Source organism: Rhinolophus sinicus, linkage group LG05 (assembly GCF_036562045.2).
Source record: "Rhinolophus sinicus isolate RSC01 linkage group LG05, ASM3656204v1, whole genome shotgun sequence".
NCBI lineage: Eukaryota > Metazoa > Chordata > Mammalia > Chiroptera > Rhinolophidae > Rhinolophus > Rhinolophus sinicus.
The window spans coordinates 49,212,189-49,238,992 of NC_133755.1; the positions used below are offsets into that span (position 1 = coordinate 49,212,189).

The 26,804-nt window shown below is 40.0% G+C and overlaps 1 protein-coding gene across 3 annotated transcripts in view; it reads left to right on the top strand.

Moving 5' to 3' along the window:
• Window positions 1-1,063: 1,063 nt before the first annotated feature.
• The window catches only part of ANTXR1 (ANTXR cell adhesion molecule 1), a 212,354-nt gene continuing 186,613 nt past the window's right edge, over window positions 1,064-26,804 (top strand). Inside the window, exons 1-2 of one of the 3 annotated variants that reach the window (XM_019718386.2) lie at window positions 1,064-1,641; window positions 25,710-25,781. In XM_019718386.2, coding sequence (XP_019573945.2) covers window positions 1,490-1,641; window positions 25,710-25,781 — 224 coding nt within the window. In that variant the 5' untranslated portion in view covers window positions 1,064-1,489. The remainder of the gene's footprint in view (window positions 1,642-25,709; window positions 25,782-26,804) is intronic. The other 2 variants (XM_074332095.1, XM_074332096.1) reach the window with 2 other exon arrangements.

The window sequence follows — 26,804 nt, forward strand, 5'->3', positions numbered from 1 at the left end:
GCACAGGTCAGTTTTATTCAGTGTAGGTGGGGCGGGTGTGCATGAATACCAGAAGATAAGAAACACTGAGGGTCATTTTGGAGGAAGGCTAGTGCAGTACATTGTGAATCTCCAAAACTTATTTGACAACAAAGTTATTTTTTAGTGGATCATTACAGGACAGCAGGATTGCATGGTACACATGATGGGGCAAACACCACCAAGGATGGTCGCATAGGGGAGTGAGGGTCTTAGAGGCTCACAAGTGGAGGGGAAGATGTGTGTCTGGAGAACTAATCCTGGAAAATGGAGCATGAGTTGCACTGAGGACTCCGGAGGTGGAAGACATATGAAGCTAAAGCTGAGTTCCTGCCTGGAACTGGGGCTCAGAGGCCACTCTAAAGAGGATCTCCCACTTTAGAAAGGCAACCACAAGACTTCCCTGAAAGTTCCCAAATGTTTGAAAGGTCCATATTCTTGTAAGCTGTTTACTTCCTCTGCCTTACATCAAAGATAGGGTGAAAAAAGCCAAAGTTCACAGGCTGAAAAGAAGAACTATTACAGAATCTCTAAAATCTGGAGATGGAGATAATCTGGAATGCTCGGGCTTTCCATGCCAGGAGGGAGCAAGCTCCTTTGTGGGAGTGTTCATGCTGTTCTCTGCCACATGGCTGGACCCCAACAGTCTCTTTTATGATCTGCGCTAGTAGTACAGAAAAATCTCTTGGATGATTCAGATCACAAAGGCCCCGTTCTTCTCTGCTTCATTTGCACAAGGGCTTGTTTGCAAAGATCCCAGCCTGGGGTAGCAGCCACCGTGATTGGAGGAAACAAGTTCTCATCAAATGTTTACAGTAAACTTATCAGCAGACGTAAGCTAGGAGAGGAAAGAACAGGGATAAAAAGGCTAGAGAATGAAAGAGAACTGGGGATGGGGAAGAAGTAATGGAGCGGGGGCGGGGGGGAGGAAAAGTGCGTGAGAAAAAGGAGGAAGAAAACCTGCATTGCCACGCTCCCACGAAGAGCGCTTTCGCCGTCTTCGACCACAAGGTGGCACCCTTCGAACTTTCTCCCCCATCAAAATAAGAAAGGGGGTAGAGAGGAGTGAGAGAAGGCAAAGCACTCCCCCAACCAAGAACAATTTGAAAACCCACCCCATAATATTTAAAATCTGGGACAAAGAACCGTCTGGACGGAACTGCTTCAATTGCAAAACCTCAGCGCAGCCTCGGGAGCGGCCGGCCGGCCCGAGTCAAGAGCAGCTCCTTTAAAAAAACGGAGTACAGTATTGGGATTCTTGAAACCTGAAACCTAGAAACAGATCGAAGCGGAAACCAGAAGGAAAACCTTGAACTCCTCCAGACAATTGCTTCCGGGGAGTTTCAGAAGAACGAGGGGGAATAAAGGGCCCGAGAGGAGGGCCCCTCGAATGGCGCGTCCCTGAGGGTCCTGGCGAGTTCGAGGAGCGTGGGAAGTAGAGGACCTTACCCTCTCCCTGGGCTTGCAGGTCATGGCCACCGTGGAGCAGAAAGCCCTCGGCATTGGCTTCAAGTGTCTCTCTTTGGCCACTTTTGTGCTCATCTGCGCCGGGCATGGGGGACGCAGGGAGGAAGGGGGTCCAGCCTGCTACGGGGGATTTGACCTGTACTTCATTTTGGACAAGTAAGTGCCTGACTTGTTCTGCCCTAGGCTGAGCTGATGATGCTTTCTTCCCGGGCTGGGCTTGTTGGCAGGGTCGCTTTGGGACAGGCACGCCTGTCCAGGGACCAAGAGGGACCGCGGGAGGTGGCCGCGGGCCCCAGCGCTGCGCCTTTGTCAGGGGAGCGCGCCTCCCATCCCTCTCCTCCTCAGCCCGAGCCCGCAGGGCAGGCGTCGCTCCTTGATCGGGGGACAAACTTCTCTTCTGCCTTGCTTTCTGTGACCAAGGAGCGTGTGTGGGAGTGTGAAGATGCTGTTGATCCACTACGTTTCTGTGACTCCTTCTCATTTGCTGTAGAAACCTTGGTGAGAAAGGCTTCCTTAGCAGAGGTAGAACTTCTGAAGTTTAGAGGTAGGCACGTCTAAAGTAGGACGCATAGACTGTTGAAAGTCAATCGGCTCCTTTTAAAAAACGCTCCTATTTAACGCATTACTTTTGTTCCTAATAATGTAATGTGTGCTGACCCGGCAGTTAGGGGAAATACAGTACAGGCGGATTTCTCAACCTTGGCACTATTGAGTGTCAAGCTGGGGAATTCTTTGTTGTAGGGCCACCCTGTGCATTTGTAGGGTGTTTAGCATTATCCCAGGTCTCTACTCACCACCTCCAGTGGGGATGCCAGGACCACCCCTCCTACCTGTCCCCCCTTTCCCCGCCCTGAGTCCCGCAGTGGTGACAACCAAAAATATCTCCAGACGTTTCCAAAAGTCCCCTGCAGGTCAAAAGTCCCTGTTCTTGAGAACCCTTGATGTAAGAGAATTCAAGTTCCTGGCGATTTGACCGGTGGGCTACCAGGGAGGTGCAGGAGCCCTGGTTTCCCAACGAAAATGGGTAGTGGTTAGGCTTCTGGTTGTGCTCAAGGGAGAGCTGAACTCTGGTCCGTGAAACGCTTCCCAAATCCCCTTAGATTTGCCAAGCCGCAGCCATTTAAGGAATCTCCACGCTATCTACTAAAAACCAGCTTCAACAATAAAAAGTCCCTCAGAGAAGATCCATACTCTTTAAAAAACTGTGAGCTCCCCAGCGCCAGGAGAGGCGCTTGCTGTTACAGTGGTGGGGAGATGAATTTCACAGACTGGAAAGTATTTGAGAGTTGGAAAAAGAGTCCTGCAAAATAAACTGGCCAGCTAGAAACCAAATGTGCTTTGCAGTTGCCCCTGGAGTTTGAGTTTTTTCCGTAAAGGCTGTTTTGAACTCCAGATTCTTTGGATGAAAAGTGAGATCTCTTTTTTGCAGATTTATGAGAAGGTGGATACTGAAAATATACTCCAATGCTAAGAAATGGAATTTCTTTTGTTACTTCTAGTGCTTGGGAGCACCAGCTCACAGATGAGATTTGTGTCTGAAAATAGTCAGAGATGCCCATTATTGTGCATTAAAAAGAAAAAGGGGGAAAAATGCCAGTTCAAAAAAACATACGAGAAAACTTGAAAAAAATGGACAGAATCACCATATCCCTGAATGGAATGACTCTAAACTGTAGAGATCATCAATTCTCCCCAAATCAATTTATAAACTGAATTCAACTTTTCAATAAAAGTTCTGTAAGATTTTGGTGGTGAGAGGAATTTAACAAAATGATTCTAGGTTTATGTTAGAGAAAAAAAAAACAGGCAAAAAGAGCTAAAACATTTTTGGAAAAGAATAATGAAGAAATACTTCCAAATATTAAAATATATTATAAAGCAAATTAATAAAAACAGGACGGTAAAGGCCAAAGAGTAGATGAACAGAGTAGAAAAATCTAGAAATAGATCCAAGGACATGTAAGCATTTAGTGGAAGTTCAAATCAGGGGAAATTAATTATTTTTAAAAATGATTCTTGGACAAATGGTTGGTAACATGGGAAAAGAAAAAGGTTATATTTATACTTTACACCAGACACCAAAATGAATTCCAGAAGAATTGAAAATTTAAATGTTTAAAAGGAAACGATGAGAGAACTAGAAATTTTAGATGAATATTACAGTAATCTTAGTTTTAGAGCTTTGAAACAAGGTACAAACAATACAGAAAACTATGAAAAGATTTCAATATATTAAAAACTTAAATATCTATAAGTAAAAAAATGCCATCAATGAAAGATAGTAAGTTACAGAAACTTTTGCAATATAAATTTCTCTTTAAATATAGAGGGTGCCAAAAAAATGTATACACATTTTAAGAAGGAAAATGTTGCATTAAAATTGTAAAACTCAATATATATGACAACAAAAGATGAATACAAGGCCTATATATATACATTTTTTGACACCCCGGTGTATATAAAAAGCAGTTTAAAAAGATCACCCCAATAGAAAATAAGCTAAGTATGTAAATAATTCACACACACACACACACACACACACACACACACACACAAATGAAAGTCAATAAATAAACGAAAAAGTTCAACTTTACTAGGAATCAAAGAAATGCAAAATCAAGATATATTCTGTATTAAGTTGGCAAAGATTTTTAAAGAATTACAGTATTTTGTATTGGCTGGTTTGTGAGAGGTTGGCACTCTCATATTTTACTAAGAAAAATATAAATTTGTACAATCTTTGCAGACTTGTGTAGCTCAATTGATCTTTGTTATGATGGAAATGTTCTACATCTGCTCTGTCCAGTATGGTTGCTACTAGCAATATGTGGTTATTATTGAGTCTGTGAGATGTGGCTAGTGCAGTCAAGGAAGGGAACTTTTTCTTTTATTTTAACTTAATTAAATTTAAGTAGCCACGTGTGGCTACCGTATTGGATAGTGAAGACAAGAAGATAATTTAGCAACATGTATCAAATGCTTTTTAAAAATGGGGTTCTACTTTTCCATCCTGCAATTCCGTGTCCTAAAGGAAAATTCCAAGATGGTCCCATACAAGTGCCTATATGTATGTTCATGGAAGTGCTATTTATAATAATAATAAAGCTGAAAATTAGCTAAATGTCCAACAACAGGGGATTTGTTAAGTAAGGCATGATAAATGCATAGTATGGTATATGCATATGATGTGTGATTTTGAGATATTTTAGGAAAACCATTTAATGCTCATAATATACTCTTAGGTGAAAATACACAAACATTATATATATACATGATGATTCTACCTTTGTAAAAAAGCTAAACAGACATATATGTGTCTGTCTATTTACCCAATAGGGAGTAGTATTTCTCTCTAGAAAACTTTAAATTTTGTTTTTATGCTTTTCTGTATTTTCAAAATTTTCGATAATGAACAGAGACTACTTTTATGTTCAACAAAAATAAGTTCCTTTGAGTTTTTAAAAAATCATTTCAAATGTGAGGAGGATCTCTAACCAGCGTGCTGAGCTCCGAGCCCTTCGCGGTTATAGAGGATGCTGCTTCTTTTATATTTAATCCGGCAAATTTCAAAATGAGCCGTAGGGTCTTTTGCAGTACATCAGAGACCCCAAAATGCTCTGGGAAGCAAATGGTGGGGAGACTTTTACAGGCACCTACCTTTATATTTGGTGGACTTCTCTGACTTCCTTTAGTTGTCCTATTGCTTGAAGAGAGGGATACTTTTGTGCTGAATGAAAAAGTTGCTAGAACTTGGTATGATAGCATGAACAACTTCAGCTTGCCATCTCGATCCAGGCTAATTTATGTGATTGTGGAGCCCAGAGCTGGGGGATGGGCCAACAGGCAATGATGGCTTCTAGGCCCCTTGGTGGGCCCTAAAGACATGGGCTTCTAGCCTAGAAAGAACCTCTTCAGACAGTGCTGTCCAGCACCCCACACAGCAGAATGGAAAGGGAAAGAATGCTGACTTGTTTTTTTCTTGGGCTTCTAAGATCTTTTGGCCATCAGGACACTGTCTACAGGCTGAAATGAGTGGATCACAGGGCACTGAATTCACCATTCCTCTCCTCACCCCACAAGTTCCTTTTTCCCGGTGGATAGTTCTCTTCTTTTCCATGACATTAAATCTCAGCTCATTTTGACTTGAAGTAGGATGTATCTCTGGCCTGAAGGGAACCCAGATTATACATTTAATGGAATGTCATGTTTTCTCAACCAGGAGCAAAGACTTCATAATGACAACCTAGATTACCACCGTAACACAATAGGGCATTATTAACGGCTTCGGTGATGGCGTTGGTGGACTGAGCTTCAAAGAGCTTTATACCGATGGAATTTCATATTCATATTTAAACATGTTTTTTTGGTTACAGTCAGGAAAAGTGGACTGCTGGGAATTCAATCATGGATTTCAAAAGTCAGACTTGGAAGCCCTCTATCCAGAGAAAAACAGTCAAGGAGCCTCCTTTCAGTCTTCCAGGGGGTCCTGTAAGATGAATGCACCCAGTTGACCAACCCACATACATGATGTATCTTTCCTTTCTCTCACACTACATATTTATGTACCATATATCGGTCTCTTTATAGAGCTATCAGTCACTTAAAAGGAAAAAGGGGATTCTTTATCATGAGTCTCAGGGAAGGGCTGGCTATATTCATGTGTGCCCTAAAGAAAATAGGATGGTAGCATAGACGGCAGAAGGAATGGAGGAGACAGTGAGGGTGACAGTAAGCACTGAATAGCTTTATTTATAGGAGTTGCTAAAGCCACATTCTGTCACCCAATAAATCTTTACTTTTTTAAAGGCCCCCCCACAGGCTCACCATGTGTTCTTCCCCATTAAAGCATCTGTACTTCCTTTTTGTACAGCATCAGTTTTCTCTTTCTCTTTACCACATAGAAGGGGACCCCGTCTTGCCACTCAGAGTTCCAACCCCAGGACCTATAATTGGATGATCCCATCCAATTATGGTTATGATGTGTAGCATCATTACTATGTTATGATGTGTAGCATCATTACTATGTGTTATATTTCAGGGACCTGGTCATTAAACAGATTTTTATAGCATTAGGCAGGGAACCTCACTACCAGGTATAGTATTATGTTTCTGGGGAAATATGCTTTGGGTTCCCAGCTACTAACTTACAAAAGAAATCTTTAGAGTCAAAACTCAAGTCTCCCAACACTTATGTCATCTCACAAGTGCCCCAAAGACAACCTTGCTTGGTGGCTAGGGCAAGCACTGCTGTCCCTAACTTACAGATGAGAAGATTTTTCAACCTTTGTCAACCCGTTGGATGAAGTGACCTGCCCACCGACCTAGGATTAGATCATGACAGAGCTGGGGCGATGTCTGCTCCTGACTCCCGGCCCAGCTCTTTCCACTCATCACTGCCCTGTGCAGTTGGGTCATAATGGGAAGCACATGTCAATCCAACTAGAGCTGGTTAGATTCCAGGAATTTAAAATTCCTGCATCAAAGTTTCAGTAAATGATGGTGCATTATGCAATTAAGTTTACTTAATTGAAGAGCTACTGCTCTGCTCTTAAGTCAGCTCTCTCTGATTGAAAGTTTTAGGGACTCCAACCTCCTGTAACCCATAGAGATGCTTCAGAGATCTGAGGGTTAACTGATGGATAGGACTCTAAGGGTATCTGATGATAGCATACTTAAAAGTCCAATAAATTGGTGATTTGTTCAGATTGAACCTGATGGAAGAGGGAAATTCAACTTTGTAGATGTGTTAAAAAACACAGATGTAGCTTGTTTTCAGGTAGACTTTGTAAGAGGGCTTTGAGTAAAGAGGATGCGACACTGAATAAGGGAAACAGTTCATTAGAAGGTACTTTGAAAATGCTACAGTAATACTTCTAAGAGACATTAGGGAAAAAAAGAGTTTTCAGGGACCAGGAATGTTGTCATCTTCTCCTTCTCCTCCTTCTCTTTCTCCTTCTCCTTCCTCTTCCTCTTCCTTTTCTTCTGCTCCTGCTCCTCCTCCTCCTCCTCCTCCTCCTTCTCCTTCTTCTTTTCTTTGTATTGAGATGGTTGGTTTTAAATATTCCTCCAATTAGGTTCTAGGTTTGGAGAGGACTTATCAGGCCAGGAAATAGTTGGTAAAATTGTCTACAAATTGGAAGGTTTGGCATATGGGTCAAAAATAAATAAGGCAAAAATGTTTTGTTTTGTGTTTCTGTCTGGGTCAGCCAAGTAATTACCTCTAGTTTCCTGAGCTGTGGAGAACTGGTAACACTCAGTGTCAAGCTGAGAATAGAATCCAGGAGTGTTGGAGGAAGGCACACGTCCTAAGATAACCTGTAATTATCTCCAAATGCTAAAGGACTCCCAGTGGTCCAGGAACAAACTCTGGCATCCCTTAGTGAGACTTGGCTGTCATATAAATGCAAATGGGATTTGCTTTATGGTAATTTGGAATGTGTGTCTTTTTTAATATGTGGCCAAGTGACTGGATTTGCCTCTCCTAGCCATTACTCAGCAACGAAAGACAAAGTGGGTATTTAAACATTTCTTGACATGTTTCTCGGACATGCCAGGTTCATACTGAAAAAAGTAATTAGATTTCTTCAATTTGGCTGAGCTGATTCTTTAATTCATTTGGCATAAATATCTTCTCAATTTTAATCACAAATATGTAATCCATTAAAGGCATGGATTAGACAATGCCTATTGCAAGCAATGTCCTATTCTGGTGGAAGCTGCAAGGGATGTAAAAGCAGCAGGAAACACACCCAGACTTTTTGCTTTTTAGACAGAAAGACCTTAGAAGGGCTCCAGGCAGCCAATGCTAAAGGCTACCATGAGGATTTGGGACAGAGTACATTTTAGATCAGTACCAAGGAGAAATAGTAAGTAACTGAGTAATAGTTAACTATTTAGTAACTCAGTAAGTAGTACTTTACCGAGCCCTTGTTACCTTCCAGACACCGTGGAAAGTGTGTTGACTGTGTGATCCCATTTAGTCTTTACAACCACTGAAGTCAGTACAGTCATGATCACCATTTGACACATGAGGACACTGAGGTTTAGAAAGATTAGCCAAGGTCACTCTAAGTGGTAAAACTCGGCCTCAAACCCAAGCCTCTCTGACTCATGATCTACACACAGAGATGAAAAGAACCTTAACATGCAAAAGAACATTGAATCAATCAGGGTAGTTTAGGTCTTGCTCTGGTAACAACTAATCCCCCAAATCTCAATGACAGAAAACAACAGCGGTATCAACCTTTGTTTATAATCTCTGCCTATGCTACATGTCTGATGAGGGTCAGCAGGATCTCTGCTCATTAGTTGTTCTGGGAGCCAGGCTGGTGGAGACTATTTCTTAACACCTGCTTCCACCATCACGGCTGCAAAAGAAGAAAATGCAAGAGGGTCCCTGGCTAGCAATGAAATGCTCCAGCCAGATGTGACATGCATCCTTCCACTCACAACCCATTGGTGAGAACTAGAAATATGGAAAGAGGGTGAAAAAAATGTCATCCTCCCATGTATCTAAATAGAGAGAAAAGCCAGACATAGGTAGACATTGAAAGCCTCTAGTGCAAGCATATAATTATACACTGCTTTGGCCTGAGTAAATAAGAAAGGAATAGTCATTGAGAGAGGAAAGAGATAAGTCTTCTGGAAAAGAGTTAGTCTGGAGCTATAAGTCTTAGATACATTCATCAACCTGGAACTACTTATCAGACATGACAGTTCAATCTGCTGTGAGGCAGTGATGGCTCCTTTTCTTTTCCTCCCCTCTTCATGCTCCCATACTTTAGATCAGGGGTGTCCAAACTGCGGCCCGTGGGCCAACTGCGGCCCGCAATCCATTTTTTATTGGCCCGCAGCAAATTCCAAAAATATATTTAGTTTACTTAAATAAACCAGGTGAGGCAATAGGTACTTCACCTTGAGTGAGTGGCCCGGCTATTCATGCATTTTACCGCATATGGCCCTTGGTAAAAAATGTTGAAAAAAGATTGGACACCCCTGCTTTAGATGAAACATTCAGCATTGTGGTCAAAGGTTTAATTAAATAGAAGGTGGAAATGGAGGTCAGACATGCTCCCCTGCTACCTAAGTATTACATGAATATATTAGAAAGCTAAGAATCTCTTTGTCCATAGTTTGTAGAATATGAGGGAATTTGAAAGGCAGGGAAGGGAGAGCAGCCAGTGGGACAGTGCAGCCGCTGAGCCAAGAGGCTGCCTCTATATTGTATGGCTGATTCAGAGTTTGAATCAAGAGTATCTAGGCTCCAATCAAATGTGTTTCTCAGTGGGGGTGCTGTTGGCAGTTTTGGTGGGACTGTAGGAAGCTTAACATTTCTGATCCTTACTTTGTAAATGCCATTAGCCTGCTTGGTCAGTGTGATAACCAATAAATAAATGCCTCTACATTTACATCTAAATGTCTTCCTGTGAGATGGTGCCATCCTAATTGAGAACCTCTAACCGAAAGACTGCGGGACACGGCAAGGCATGCCAATGATGCTGATTCCTGGCATCCTAGGACTACATCCAAGCAGGAGGAGCATTTGTCTAGAGGAAGAAGGAGGAGGCTTTAGTGATAAGAGGGCTGGTAGAAATTGTAGGCCTTGGAGAGGGATATGCTAAATGAGTGGTTCTCAATCAGGGGCCAGACCAGAACCTCAGGAAGCCAAGGAAGGCATGTCTATTTTGGAACAGTTTCCCAGGTGACTCTGATGTGGTCCTCTCCTTTCCACAATAAATCCTGAGACTGAACAGGAAGACAAGGAAAGCTGCCCCATAATGATGGCTTTTCTCCTCTATGTTGAGGATGTAGCTGAAGCAGCAGACACCTCAGAACGGGATACCAAGCAGAATTCTTATTTTAGGAGAAGCCCAACATGCTATGGAGGAAGGAGAGCAAAGGTCACAAGTAGGCCATGCGTTACCCTTTAGTGTTGCCAGGTCCTGCCGTGTGTGCACACACCTATAGCCATGGTGTTTACTAGGATAGTCCTTTGTCCCCTTCCTGTCAAGACTCCATGCATATAATGTGCCAGTCCCTCATGGGATTGAACTGAGGCTCAAGCACAGGGTTTAAGAGAGCCGACTTTGAAATCAGGCATCCTCAGCCTCAAATAGCAATTCAGCCTTTGACCAAGCTTTGTGGTCTTCTATTTAGCCTCTCTGAACCTCAGTCTTCTCATCAATAAAAGAGGCATTACAATTTCTGCCTGGCAGAAGTGTTGTAAAGATTAAATAATATTAAATTAAAACCTTTAATGAAGCATTTGGTATGTGAGTGCCCAGATCATAATGATAGTGGTGGTGATGGTGGTGGTGGTGGTGGTGGTGGTGGTTATTACCCCTAGAGAAAGAGGATGTGCTCCTCTAACAAAAGACATCTCCCTAGATTCCAAGCAGGACTGCCTGGCTAAAGTAAGGAATACCCTAAAAGCTACAATGAGGATTTGAATTCAATTCAGTATTTATTAAACTATGCTAAATTTATGCAATTACAAAATGCCTGTGGCCCTGGCTCACAAGGTTTTCACAGTTTATACAAAAGGTTAGAGAAACAGAGTTGGTAAAATAATTAATTTTTGTTGAGATGAGAGAGGTTTAAGAGATTCCACAGAGGCGGTAACTTTGAATCTGGAACTTCAACATTGATCAAGACTTGTCAGGTAACAAAGTAAAGGAAAAACGTGGCTGGCAAAGGGGCAACATACAGGAAAGCAAAGTGAGACATACTCTTTGTGATGTAAGCATGACAGGGAGACTGACAGGAAAAGAATCTAGAAAGAATGTGTTTTTTCATATCAGCAATAGATCATGGGATTAAAGGTTTTTAAGGACAGAAGTGGAAAGCTTATGTGTGTGTTGTATATATATATATTTTTGTTTTACATACATCACTTATTCTTGCAGTAGGAATGAGGAGAAAAGAATAAATGAAATTGAGAGCTCTTTTGTAGTGAGAAGCAACAGGACTTGATGAGCAATTGGATGTGAATGATGGAAATCGAAAGAGTTTTGTAAGGGTAAGGAGTAGGTCCTGGAAGAAAAGAGAAGTTTGGTGTGGATGTGTTAAGTCCGAACATGTGTGTATTTGGGTGGAAATGTTGAGTAGGCAGTTGGATTTATAGCCTGGAACTAAAAATAAAGACTTGAGTGTTCTTAGCCCAAAGATCGTAGTTGAAAATGTGGATATGACTAATAAATAATATTGAAATGATATCAATATATCAGGATTTTAAAATGTCAAGAAGAGGTGGAGTTCAATGAAGAAGATGGCCAGGGTGCAACCTAGAGGAATTACCAAGAGGAATGTCTGGGCAAAAGAGGAAACTCCACTGAACAGAGCTGAGAAAAAGCTGCCACCATAGTCGAAAGAGAACTAGCAAAGAATTGTACCACTGAGGCAAGGAGAGAGAGAATTTCAATGAAGGGATGACCAGGTATATGTTTTCCCCTAAAATCACTTCCTCCTCTATTTCTAGTCTTGGTGAATGACGTCACACTAAATCCAGCCTCTTAAGCCAAATGTCTGGGAGTAATCTTTCTTATACTGCAAGGCCTGACAATATCTGCTCCCACATTTCTCCTGTATCTAATCTCATTCTCTGTCACGTCAGTTGTCATTTGTCATAGTTCCTAGTCCAGGCCATTTCTCACCAAGTTCACTGGAACATTCTTTAAATTAATTTCTTTAGGTCCTTTCTTTGTCCTTCCCCCAACCTTGTTCTCAACATTGGTACCAAATTGACCTTTTTATAACACAAATCTAACCTTGACATCATCTTCCCCAACTCTTTAACTTTTAAACATTGCCAAAGCTCTTTTAGTAAGAAGTATAAATTCTTTAGCAACGTATTCAAGAGCCTTATTGCTCAGACCACTGTGTGTTTCTCTAGCTTTATCTCTTTCCACACCCCCACCCTTATAATTTCCAACAAAACTGCACTAGGCAGTTAGTTGAACTAACCCATGCCCTTCCTTGCCTTTAGCTGTGATGCCCTTCATCACCATACCTGTCTTTACGTAGGTGATGCCCTCTTACCCTCCGAGATGATTACCAGTACTTGGGCCCCTCCCATCCCTGGTAGTGGGTTCCCTGGGGTAAGAAAAAAGACTTGAGTGTTTTCAGCTTCTTTTCAGCTCTCTACATCACATCATTCAAAACCCCTTTCTTGTTCAGAATCCCTCAATCCTCATATAACAATGCATATCCCCGATAAGCAGCAGAGCGGTCCATTACTGAGAGAGAGAGAGAGAGAGAGAGAGAGAGCGCTGGGGAGGGGGAGAGAGGGAGAGAGATAACCCTTAGTGTTTTTCCTCAGGGATTGTATTCAGTGGCTTTATTTTCTTTTCCTCAAACTCTGATGCTCAGCCATATACAGCTCCAATTACTAAGTACCTGTAGGAACTACTTGGAACAGGGCTTTCCCGATATTGTGGTTGCAAAAGGATTATGATCAGAATCATAGTCTCCCTGCCATCATTCCTTACATAGAAGATAATGCAAATATCAGATTGGTGGAAATTATATAGCAAATAAAAGTGAACTACTCTAACTGTAACTATACACCAGTCACAATAATAAACAATATGAGGTAAAGGAAATACAAAATGCCATTGGCCAGCCAAAATCTAACCATAAATAAACAAATGTATGACCAGGACATTCCTGGCCTATGCTTGTTGTCACAGTATGATTATTAATAGCTTCCTATTTTATTCTTGAAAGTGTCTCAACTTGGCTTTTAAATTATATGGTCATCCTGATTATTAACTCATAAAAGACAACATCAAATGAACAGAAAGGGAGAGGATTGAAGGTCAAATAGGTAAAGACCCTTGTAAACCATATTCCATTAAAATAAGCAACCAGTCCACACTCCTGATTCCATTTAAATGCCCCAGTTTTAAGCTTTTCCTGGTATCCCCACTCCCAAATTCCCATAACAATTTGTGGAAATCCTCTCGTACTTCTCCCTGTCTTAGCACCTAACCTTGTGACTTGTGACTGTACATTTCCTGACCCCTCCAGGCGAGACAGTGTTGCATATGTGTCAAGAGCACAGGTGTGAGCACCAGAAAGGAGATCGTATGAGCTTAGTGTTTGAACTAAGAGCATGGGCTCTAGGACAGACCATCAGAGTTCCTATCTCAACCCTGCCACTTACTACTTGTGTGTCCTTGAGCAAGTGACTTAATCTCTTTGTGAATTCAGTTTCCTCATCAGTAAAAGGGAGCTAACAGTATTATCACTTAGGATTGCAGTGCTCAGAACAGAGTCCTAGGAACCCATAGGAAGTGCTCATTAAGTGTTAGCTGTTAGTAATTGTAAAATGCTCAGCACATGCCAGATACTTAGTAAGTACTCAGTAATTGTCATGTTGGAATTATTACTTATTTTTATAATTCTAAAGGCCCGACCAGGCATTCAAAAATCAGTTTGCTGAATCATTAAATATGATCTGTTGTATTTGGTACACTATACATACATCCAGCAAGAATAAACTGAGAGAGGCCATGTGCTTTAGCAAAAATAAAGCCATTGGTGACTTTTGGAAGTGTTATTTCGGGGCATCAGAAATGCAGAAACTGAAATTTAATGATCTGCGGGGCTCAATGGGATATGAAAAAGGAAAGTAAGTTCATTTCCAACTTCTGAAAAAGAAGCTGAATATGGACAGCTAGCTTCTCCTTCACTGCCTCCTCCACTATCATCTAAAATTGCTCCCCTGCCCCCCCAAAAAGAAAGTTTTAAGGCAGCATCTAGCTGCACTGGATAGTCCAAGGGGCAATTACACCATGAAAGACACTGGTTCTGTCCCGCACTGCTGAGTCCTCCCCATAGATCCTGGGCCTCCAGGGCAATGGCAGAGTTGTGTCTTTGACTATGTGGATGCAGGAGGGATTGGGAATGAGGTCAGATATAGCACAGTGTGCACTTGGAGTAGATACCAGACCAAAACACCCTACATGTGACAAGTTGGAATTGGTGTAACTGTGTCCAAAACAAGCACACACACCTTGCAAGGATGAAGTTCCTATGTGGGAAATGATGAAGAGCTATTCTACTTCCCACTTCCCCTAATTGATGGGACAATAAAATAAGCTTACTTTAGCCATTTCTTTTCCCCAGATTAAGTTCTTACAGAAATTTATAAGTGTGAAATAATGTCTCATATATATATATGATGTCATACACACACACATGCACGCACACAGAAGGTGCCAAAAAAATGTATACACATTTTAAGAAAGCAAAAAACTGTATTAAAATTGTAATACTCAATATATACTGATAACGAAAGATGAATACAAGTCATGTGTATACATTTTTGGCACCCCCAGTATATATATATATATATATATGTATATATACACACACACATATATATATACACACATATATATGTATATGTATATATTATACGTATATAATTCAAATATATAAGTTGAATAAATATATAAAATATTTGGGAAGCAAATATCAGACCCAGTTTTACCTTCCCGTATTCAAAGATGAAAATAGGGCCTACAAAATTTTAGCAACTTAAAATAAGTGATTAAGCAAAATTCCTGAGATAGAAGAACATATTTATGGAAAGAATTTTCAACGGCAAAAGAAGTCAGTTTTAGCTCCGTATGTTTTATGATTTCAATGAAGTTAAATAAAATAAGAAATTTGTGAAACAAGAGATATGAGTAAAATATGAAATGAGAATAAAAAGGACCTAGAACAGTTAAGGAATATAAAATAACATGAAAAATGTAAAATCACTCGAGAAGCAGTAAAGAGCAGACAGAAAATGAAATAAATGATGAACGCATGTTTGAGAAATTCTCATAATTTGAGTAGAAATTGAGTTCGATGACAGTGATGAAAACGAATTTGATAAATAATGAATGAAAAAAGTAGATATCCAATATACCAGATAATTTGGGTTGCTAAAGAATAGTCTTGAAGAAACATTTAAAGATTTAATAGAAGAGAACTTTTCTGATTCAAGAAAAAACTGAAAATGCAGATTGAATAGGCTCATCAAGTAATAAAATTAATTAATTAAATGAGACTAATACTTAGACACTTCCTGGTAACGATTTTTAATTTCAAAAGCAAAAGATTTTTATTACTGGGAGAAGACATAGGTTGCCTGCAAAAGCTCTGCAACATTAAATGGTGAAGAATTCCGATGGATAACTTTATGACTTAAATGTTATACTTACTTAAGATATCACTTACATATGAAGAAAATGGAAAGTCATTTTCAAATAGATATGGATTCATCTAAAAAGAGGAGTAGGAATAATTTTCTTCAAGAAATTATATAAAAAAGTGAATCAAGTTTTTTTAAAAAAACTTCAGAACATAATAATTATTATATATAAGAAATGGTGATAACCATTGAAGCCATTTAAGCAAATATATGTCTAATTAGTATTTTCCATAAATTTTGAGATGACATTGCATCAGCAAACAAGAGCAGTCTGTCATGAGAAAAAACAATCTGAAGATAAGCGTTTGAAGAGAAAATATGCTATTTCTCAATATCCATTGGAAGCAATGACCACCACATTGAATCCTATAGAAAGTAAATTCTGTTCATCAGAAGACAGTTTGAGAAATTTGTCCCAGAACTCAAAGAGAAAGAATAGAGAGTGAAATTATGAGAAAAGAGGTTAAGTAATATAAAGGCTAGGAACAGGATAGGCTTCCTCATACATACAAAAATTTTAAATGTATACCATCCGCATACCCTTATTGTAAAAAAATCACTTGAAATTATTGACATTAAAGTGGAAAATGTATAGGAAATAAGGTATAAGAAAAAAATGTGGTGTAAAAGAAACAGAAGTAATGGCGCCAGAAAAGTTATTAAGTCACGATAATGTTATCAATTATTAACAACTATACTCATACAGCAAAATAAACTTTAAAAATGGATTCTCAAAGGAAAAAGTGATAAAAGTACTCATGCTGTATGTTCACATATACAAAATAAATGTTTACTTTTAGCTCCCAAACTCCTCTTCTTCCTCCCAAGTCTACCTACTGGGTAGTAGGAAGGATGGAAATCCCTAAATTTTGATCCCAAGTGATAACAACAGTCTGATGTGATTTTTTTAAGTCCCTTTAGGCGAAATGCTCAGTCTTTCTGATTTGCCCTCCCCCAATAAAATTTGGATATTTGAGAGGGACTAATTTGCCCTTGTGAATAGGTCCTTTGGTTTTAAACCAGTTGGTTTCTTGGAAAGTTATATCACATTTTCAAGAAACAGAAAGTTTCGGTATTAGTTAAACTCTTCCAGTAAATAGAAAAAGATGAAGTTTTCTAGTTTTTTTAGGAAGCCAGCTGTATCTTATGTCAATATCCACCAAAGATAATATATTCATATGCAAAACTCCTGACCCAATTTGAATTAAAAACTTTAAATCTGAGATCAAATATCATTAAACCAAAACTAACAGTATAATGAAAGCATAATATATCAAGTAAAATTTATCCTAGGAATGCAAGAGTGCTTCGGTATTTAGGAAATGTATTACAATAACTCATATTTATTTTGAACGCTGAAGATGAAAACCAAATTATTTCCTCAGAAGATTCTGAAAATACATCAGTCTGAATACTTAAGCATTCAAAGGATATAGAGGATATGAATAATAATTAATGAGGTTGATTTAATAAATACATTTTGAACCCTATACCCCATAGAGAATAAACTTTCCTTTCAAATGCCCATGAAATATTTATTAGGTCACAAAGAATGCCTCCATATATATCCCAAGGCACAATTTTTCCAGTCCACATTCTCAGCAATAAATAACAGGAAATGAATAGTGAAAGTACACTAAAACTTCAGCTACCAGGAAAAAAAAGCACTACATAGATTTTTTTTTTATATATTATCTTGTCATAAGGAAGACTGAAAGAAAGTGACTGCCTATGACAGAGGATGACACACTATGGCGTGCAGACTGTTTTTGTAAATAAAATTTTATTGTAGCACTGCTATGCCCATTTTGTTCAAGCACTATCAGTGGCTACTTTTGTACACCAGAATTGAGTAGATGCAACAGCGACCATGTAACCCTCAGAGTCTAAAATATTTACTGCCTGGCCCTCTACAGAAAAAGTTTGCTGACTCCTGGACTAAGAAAACATTTGCACCCCACTAGAAAATGGACAAAGAATATTGATACCAACGTCAGCAGTTGCCCAGAAGCCCACACTTCGTGTCATGTTCTGCCGTCTCCATCTTGAATTTCTTAATAATTTTTGTACAAGAGGCCTTGTGTTTTCATTTTGCACTGGGTTCTACAATTATGTAGCTGGTTCTCACTGATACGCAATGTTTTTAAAACAAAGAAAATCAAATGAACAATACATGTGAAAAAAAAATCTGTGGCTTATAATTAAAGGCATCCACATAAAAACTATAATGAAAATCCATTTTCATTTACAAAACGTACACATATCTCAAAAGGAGTTAATCAAGAGTGTGGGTGAAGGGTAAGAAAATGAGTACTTCATAACTTGCTCCTAAGAGGTTAATAATAATGAGGGTGGGAAGTGGGTTTCAGCAGCTACCTGTGTCCTGCGTGGTCAGTGTTCCAAGCAGGATGCTCGGCCCCTTACAAACATTAGATTTTATTCTCCAAACAATCCTTAGGCGATAGATACTATTGTTTCCATTGCATAAAGGAGGAAGCTGAAATGTAAGAAAGTGAAACATCATGTTCAAATGTCACGCTAGTAGTGGAAGAGTCTGAGTTTGAACTTACATCAGCCCGCAGGTCAGTGCTTATAACCGTGGTGTGAACAGCCTCAAGAGTAAATTGTTCCACATTTCTGGGGAGTTGGGTCATAGCTATCAAGAGTCTTAGAGTGTTTTATAAACTTTAACCCAGGAAGTCTACCTGTATTAGGAATTTTATTTTTAAATCTAATTTAAGAAAATGCAGTCATTATAAATATATGTGTCTGAGAATAGAAAAACAAAACTTATTCTCACTATACTCAGATAGGTCGAAACTAACTGGAAGCTGCTTTGCTTATCCTCAATAGACCCTCCTGCTGGGTGCAAGTGTAGTGCAGAGCGGAGGCAATTTTCTTCCGAATTGGGAATCATAGCCCAATGCAAGAATTTAAACTCTCAGTAAATGTCTTTTCAGTTTTGTACCCCTCTACCCCCATGTCTCTCACTCTTATGGCTGTGTGTTTGATGGGAGGTGTCCCTGTGGCATGCACGTGACAGGGGCCTCTGAATTTGCTGGCAGCCACAGTACCATTCCTTGTCTGGTCGTGGTCGCCTGGTGGTCATCCACAGATCACATTGTTGGCTTTGGCTGATGAGCTGTGGGTCTTATTTATCACATCTTGGTGTGCATTGCAATTATGGGAAATACTTTTTGGGCAGCTAACCAACTTTCTGTTTCCTTAACAACAACAAAAACAAAGCTTTTGTCTTAACTTTGCACCAAAAGTACCAATAGTTGATATCAGAAAATGTTTTGTGGCTTTTCCTGGTGTGTGTGTGTGTGTGTGTGTGTGTGTGTGTGTGTGTGTGTGTGTGTAAAGGAATTAGTGGAGGTGAAAGGAGTGCATATCTTGCTGTGTGATATCTTTCTGATCTTGAACCACAAGAAAAAATACAATTTATATCTTGACACAGTATACATATATTACTTACATATAATTGACCTAAAGTTTCACATAGCATTAATTTTTGTTACAGTTTGTAATATATCCTAATATTTCAATTCTATTCTATTTCATTTTTTCAAAATGTTGGCAACATCCTACCAAACTGATTTCCCAAATCACTAACAGTTTTAATTCTCTCTTTTAAAAAGTCATTATTCTCATAGTCTTCAATTAGATTGACTGAAGGGGAAATTCTTCACAAGTCAGTGGGGTGGGGCTGGGCATCCCGGGCTGGGGGCTCCGTGGCACAGACAGGAGCAGCGTGAGGAGTCTCACACTCAAAGCACAGCGCTTAGTGGGTTGGTTTGGGTTTGGACTGGTATCTGAAGAAATGGAGTGGAAGTAAGAGTTGAGGTCAAGCTTTTTGAGCAGGAGGGAGGCTTGGCCATGACCCGAGTCAGTAATAGGAGGGTAAGGCTGAAGGTCTGGGCCAGATTTAGGGCTCCAGCCAGTTAGGGTGCAGTGTGAGGTTAGGAGGAAGGAGAGGGAGGCCAAGAAAGAATCTGGGGAATGGAGGGAGGAAACAAGTGAACTCAGGGTCTTTCACTAATTGCTGGTCTCCCTTAGTGGTGCCTGAGGCTGCCATACTCTTCAGGATTAGCTGGGGACCTCGGTGGGTCACTGAGGACATCTGTGACTTCAGCCGGGTGGGGCTAAGGAAAAGCAGGGACTGACAGTTTTATACTTTCCGTCCTTAGAGCAACTCTCCTCTTCCAGATTTGAAAGACTCCTGGGTGATGGTTCCAACTATGAGCTCTCTTTTTTCCTTTTCTTTTTATTCTAATCCATGTGCAAAAGAAGGGGGGCCAATTTAAACTCAATTTGGCCCACTTGATTCTTTCTGACTCTGGGTTGTATGTGTGGTTAATGGAAAGAGCCTGTGTTTTCTAAGGAGCTTAAAACCACAGGGAGGTTTGGAAACTCACATAAACACAAAAGAATGTATTTCAGAAAACAAATCAGAATGAGACTCAGAGTTCTTATTTTGCTCCTACCCTTTGCCATGGATGTAAGCAAATGGTAATCTGAGGGCAGTGCTGAGTTCCATGCAAAATCACTCACTGGGAACACACAGTGAGTGAATGCAATGTCACAAACAGTTATTGACTTCTTACCATGTTCCAAAGACTGGAGAAGGCATAGAACAACAAAAATAAGTAAGAAACGCTGGAGCTGCCTCCAGCAGTGACCTTCTTGTGGGACCACTAGTGAGGACTGGTGGCTTTGCCTCCCTATGGTCTGGGGAGCTTTTCTCGAAGCCAAGTCAGAAGGTGGTGTAGGAAGGTGTGGACTCTGATCTTGAGTGGATCCATATATTGAATGAATCATCAAGCACAGCATTCAAGCAGAATTCCTGCGAGGCAACTTGAATTTCAAATTTTGTTGAGATTTATATTTGTTGGAACCAAGGCACAAAATCCCAAGAAGAGAGCTGAATCCTCCACAACCATACTGATACCAGCTGGCCCATGAACATCTTTAGGGGATAGAATTACATTTGAGTTAAGATTTAATTGGTTCAAATATCAGGGACCTTTCACATCTACTGATTTCTAAAACATGCCACTGATTTCTAAAATATGGGCATTTCAACTCTCCATGACTATGGTTTGCCCAACAATTGTGTGTTAAAAGCAATTCAAAAAAAAAGAAAAAAGAAACAATTCACAACAGAGTCCAATGGAACATTTCCTAGTACTACTTATATTTGGGCTACAAAGGAGTTTTTATTTCTGCCTTGGATCTTTGGTCATGGAAAAGCCATTAGTGCCTGAAGAGAACATCAGGATTCCATAGCTGGGATTTTAAGATTATTAACTCTTAAACAGGTTGGCATGATAAATGAGATATTTTATATATTATGGGGTGGAGAGATGCTGGAATTGCATCCACTTTCTGCCACTTCCCCAACCAACACCCTACTTCTCCTGGCTGGGACCACTTCCCCAACCAACACCCTGCTTTTCACTTAGGTCCTTGGGGTTGAGAAGAAGCCAAGGGTCTGAACATGGAAAGACCTCCCTGGGTCGATTATTCTGTGAGTAACTACTAAGGCAGATTTCAAACCAGAAAATCAGTTTACAAGGCTATGTGCAATGAGGCATGCATGTTTTAAGAGGAATTCCAAACTGAGTCAAAGGCCCAGCATATCTACACCTATGGGAGAGGAGAGGAGTCTGGTTGAGTGCCAGTGGGTAGTTTTCAGAGGTTCCATGGATGAGGTATTTAGAGTTCAGGGTGAGGAAGTCCAGTGGCCAGAGGCAGAGGAGAGAATGGTGGCACTGGGCAGGCAAGCTACTTACTCCTGGGGATTTGATTTAAAGAGATATAAGCAGCACCCTCACGGAGGCTCTATCCTTTTCCTTCGGGTGACTTGATCTTGGGGTAGGACAGACCGTGCATGTGTGGGTTAGGAAGGCTCAGTAAGAAGAACTAGAAGGATTCCAAGGTGCCAGTTTAGATAGCCCTACATTCTTCTGTCCTTTAGTAGCTGAGGCCCTTTGGGTCCTGTGGTAACCCAGAGAAGACAAAATCAGTTTGGTTCCCAGAATCTTAGGAGATTATGTTCACCCTCGATGCTTGAAGGAAAAGCCTTATGTACATCTCAAGTATGTTCCAAAGGGGATATATTTTGGTCAAAGTTTACATAATTGTGTAAAAAAATGACCATATGTAAATATGAAACAACAAAACTCAAGAGTAACAGGGCAGTTATTATCAGAGTCAGAATGAGAGAAACAAGTCTGTCAGTGCCTCCTCACCTCCAGTTTTATCTTAGGGGCCTCATTTTATTTTCTTCTCGGGAAACTACAGCACCTGTCCATTAACAAGAAAGTTTTCCAGATAGAGCTAAACTTTTCTCAACACCCCAGGATATTTCTTGAATCTTTCCCTATATCTAGCATCAACAACTCAGATGAATACCAATGTTGTATAAATTTTACATGTCGGTCAGAAGAACAGTGAAAATGAAATGTTTTAAGGAGAAAGAAGTGAATTATCATTGGTTGATCCTATTGAATAAGTAAAAGAATGCAAACTGATTTGAGACTGTGAAATAGGGCCGATCGTGGAGAACAGAGAAGTAGTACACCAAAAAAGATTTACTCCAAACACCCGCCCCTTAAGCAGAGAACCAAGATTAATCCCTCAATTCTAGGTCAAGGCCCTATTTCACCAACACTTTGTTTGCCTCCCCTCCCTGGATAATTCTCTCATTGCATGACTTCTCTACTGATGAAGAAATTGAACTTGGAATGGGGGAGGTGTGGACATTCCTCTCAAATCATTAGGTATCTTACAGTACTACCCCTCTGTAACCAAAATTTCAGACAGTACTTCCCCTGGTCATAGGACCAAAGCACAGCATTGCATTCCAGAAGTGGGCATAGCTGGCCAGTGTCCAAGGAAATCTCGATTCCAGTGAAAAGGAGTTGTAGAATTCTGGATTAGACTACAGTTTACAGTCAGCCATACAGTGCCTCTTCTGGGGCACCTACATGGCATTGGGCCATATCTGCCAGACCCTCATAGGACCCCCAGGCCCAGAGCATCTGCCCCATGGCTGAAGGAGAGCATCCAGGACCAATCTCTGAGATTAAAATATACAACTGAATCCTGTCAAGGATGACGCTAGGATTTTAATGAAAGAGGCTTTCCAAAGCATTAACAACCCAAGGCTAGGATATGCAGTTCTGGTAAGCTCTTGGGAGACTCCCAACTGCCATTAAACTCAGAGATCTATTGTTGATGATTACGTAGACCCATTCATCAACAAGTTGTGCTCTAGAATCATTGATCCATCTGGGAAGGCTCCTCAAGTTCACATAAGGTCACAAGAATTGGCTGGAGCCAACTGGGTCTGAGTCCCAAACCAGAGTGTTTGTCCAAATGAGGGAGGAAGTGGTGATGTCCAGCTGGCAAAAGGTCAGGAGTTTCCACGAGCAGTAGAGGCTTCTCCTCTTCATGCTCTTCTTTCTGCCATTCAACAAACAGGTAGATGCCAGAGAGGACAATCTCCTTATGACCCTCACAAGGGGAGCCTGACAAAAAAAGTGATTGCAACCCAGTATCAGAGGATGGTGACTGAGAGGCGTACATGGTGCCCTGAGAGCATGGGGCAGGGGCAGTGTGCCTCATCTGTGCTGGTCAAAGGCAACAGGCAGAGACTGAGTTGAGTCTTGAAGAACAAGTAGGAGTCTGCCAGTGTGGACATGGAGTATCCCAAGCAGGTGGAATATGTATAAAGGCAGAGAGACTGGAACGGGAAAGGTTTATTGGAAAAGGTTTATTTTTGACAGGAGGGCCCCCCATGTCCCTTTTCACCCTGATCCCTTTCCCCCAACTCCTCCCCCCTAACTCTGTGGCTTCTATGCTGCTGCCACATGAAACAGCTTGATCTACCCCAAACAAGTGTTTAAATATGCATTTCTATATTTACTAGAAGAGTTGAATGATTTTTCAAGTGCTAATTTACCATCCTTCAGGGGATTGCTTGTTCTGATCTTTTGTCTATTTTTCTAGTGTTTGCCTTTTTAATATTTACTTGTACCAATTATTTACATATCCTGGACACTAATCTTTTGACTTTTATATTTTTTGCAGACAAATCTTCTGTCACTCTTTTCTTGTCTTTGAACTTGTTTCTGGTATCTTTTCATCATTCAGAATTTTAAACACTTCAGGTAGTCAAAATTATCATTTTCTAAGAAAAAAAATTTCTACTTTCTGTATCTGGTTGAAGAAACTCTTCACTAACCTGACGACATAAAAATCTTCTATAATTCACCCAATGGATTTAAAGTTTTGTTTTTTCCATTAGGTTCTAGTACATCTAAGGTTACATTGTATGTAAAATAGTGATCTCATTGTTTTTTTCCAATTAGAAATCCATTGTTGCAGCATCATTTGTTGAAGGGTTTATTTTCCTTCCCCAATTTGAATCACCCCCTTTCACTTTATAATGAGCTCACATCGGTTGACGTCTGGGTTCTCCATGCTACCCTGTTGGCTCTACTGTTATATCATGTATCATGCATATGGGGTCATTATATCTATTAGGACAAGCTTTCCAACTTTGCTCTTTTTCATAATTGCCTTGATGACTTTTAGACCCTTAATCTTCATTTCACTTTTAAAGTTAGTTTTTCAGTCTCACAAAACATTCTTTCCCAATTTTTCCTAGAATTGAAGTTATAGATTAACTTGAGGAAAGTGAGATATCCTTACGGCATGGAGTTTTTCACTGTATGATCACACTCAGTGTATCATTTGTGTTCAAGTCGGACAGACATACCTGTCTGGATATGGGGCACAGAAAAATAAATTCTCCTCCTAGAGATGAAATACACTCAACCAGAATGAGAGGGATATTGTACCATGAAAAGGACAGCATAAAATCTACTTTGCACAGATTCATCTTAAATATCTATAGTCTAAAACAAAGAAAACATAGCAACCAATCATCTCTACACGTTAAAATTAAGGCAAATGAATACATACAAAAATAAAAGTAATCCGAAACTGTCGGAAAATGTTTGCAGTACAAAATGGCAGACTAGAAGGAGCAAACTCTAACCTCAACAATTGTTAGAATGAAAGACAGAAATGCAGAGCGCAGCTGAAATAGACCCTGAAGTGAAAGGAAAGAGGCATAATAGCTACAGAAAAGAGTGGGTTATAATAGGAAAAAGCCTACTAGGAAATCACTGCAACAGATGGAGTACAGGCACTGTTGAAATGCTTAAAAGCTGAGTTGAAGCCATAGTGAATGGTATCAGTGAAATAGACGTCAACCTTGGGAAATAAAGAAGACCCCTTCCAAATCTAAAATTCTCTGATTATATATGTCCAAGAGAAAGTTTTCCTCTTTTTTCAGTAAAACGTGTCTTTTTTAAGTATAATTAAAAAGGTGTGCAGTTTTTCTTCTTTTATTTATTAGAATGACTAATTACATTAGATTTCCTTAAATGTTGAATTATCAATACATTCCTGAAATAAGCGTCACCAATTAATTAATTATTATTATTCTGGATTCCTGCTGGATTCATTTGCTAATATTTTATTTAGAGATTTTTCCTCTATGTTTAGAAATCAAATTAGACTCTTTCGAAGGGGCGGTTTGTTTATCTTTCTCTGTTTGGGCATTTAGTTTGTGCTAATTTCATTTAAATCAACTGGAGTCTTTTATAAGAGGAATAATTTAAGTAGTACAAAAAGAACCCTTTTTTTTTTTTTAAAGATTTGAAACTAACCTGTGAATCTAGTTGAACCCAGGATTTTTTTAGTGTATAAGTGTGTGAAGTGTGGTTGGGAAGGAGTGGAAAGGGGAGTGAAGAGAGTCCTGTAACAAACACTAAGTCTAAACACCATTTCGAATAATTTCAAAATTTATAGAAGTTTCAGATAATGAGCCCAATTAATGGATTCGTATGTGAAATGTCAATTAATAGAATATGAAGGGAAATGATACAAGGTAAAGACAAATGAACAGTTGATTGAGTAACGTCTGCTTTTGTTTTCCTAGATCAGGAAGTGTGCTACACCACTGGAATGAAATCTATTACTTTGTGGAACAATTGGCTCATAAATTCATCAGGTGAGAAACATAATGCATAGTTCTCTGCCATGATCAAAACCAGCCTATGTTTGCTATTCTACTAATTACAAACTACTTTGGTGATGCTTTTTGACAAAGGCGGACTCTCAGATCTTGGACCAGACTTTGTTTTCATCTTTGCCATGTTTTAGAATGACATTTGGCTTGGTGTTTTCGAGAGGATCCCAATTTGGTTAGAAGACCAAAATTTTAACTTTGTCCCTCTCTTATTTAATAATACATTCTTCTAGAAGGATCATTTAACATTTTCTTTCACAGTGTATCACACTGGGGCCATTGGCTTATTCTAGCTGGACTCATGTAAAAGGGGTTCTAGGGTGTGAAATGCCAATTCATCCCAGTTTGCCCAGACTTTCCTGGTTTTAGCACTGAACATCTCACATCCTGGGAGCTACCCTCTGTTCTGGCAGATCCTCATGGTTGGTCAGCGTAGCTATGTGCTCTATCAGGTAGAATTCTCTGAGCGTTCTCAACACCACTTTCCAAAAGAGGACAATGCAGTTTCGAACGTCATCACTGTAAACATTGCAGGGACCTTAGGGATCCTACTTTACAATCAGCATAGACACCCACTAGTAAAGGAAAGGGGGTCATTTTACCCTCCTTGGGTGCAGCCTCTAAGGGATAAACAACTGTGATAGCTTTCATGGAGGTGCTTGAAGCCAGCTGTCAAGGTCTTGATAAAATTTATTTAATCATTATAATTCTAAAGCAGCTTCATTCTTGCAGGTGGCCTTTGTAGAGTCTTCCAGCCGATACAAGTAACCATGAACTTTTTAAAATAAAATTCTTTGTCTCAGAAGATAGGTTCTCCTCTGAGACCAGGGTAATGCAAACATGTTCCCTCTAAATTCAGTTACCCATCTCAGCATGTACCTGTCTGCCTGATTGGAGAGAGGAGTCTTCTCTGTGATGCCAGGAATTGGAAGCTACAGCAAGAAGCATCTAAACCCAGATGAATGAGAAAAAACAGATGCTGAGAGGAGAGAGGGGAGAGGGATA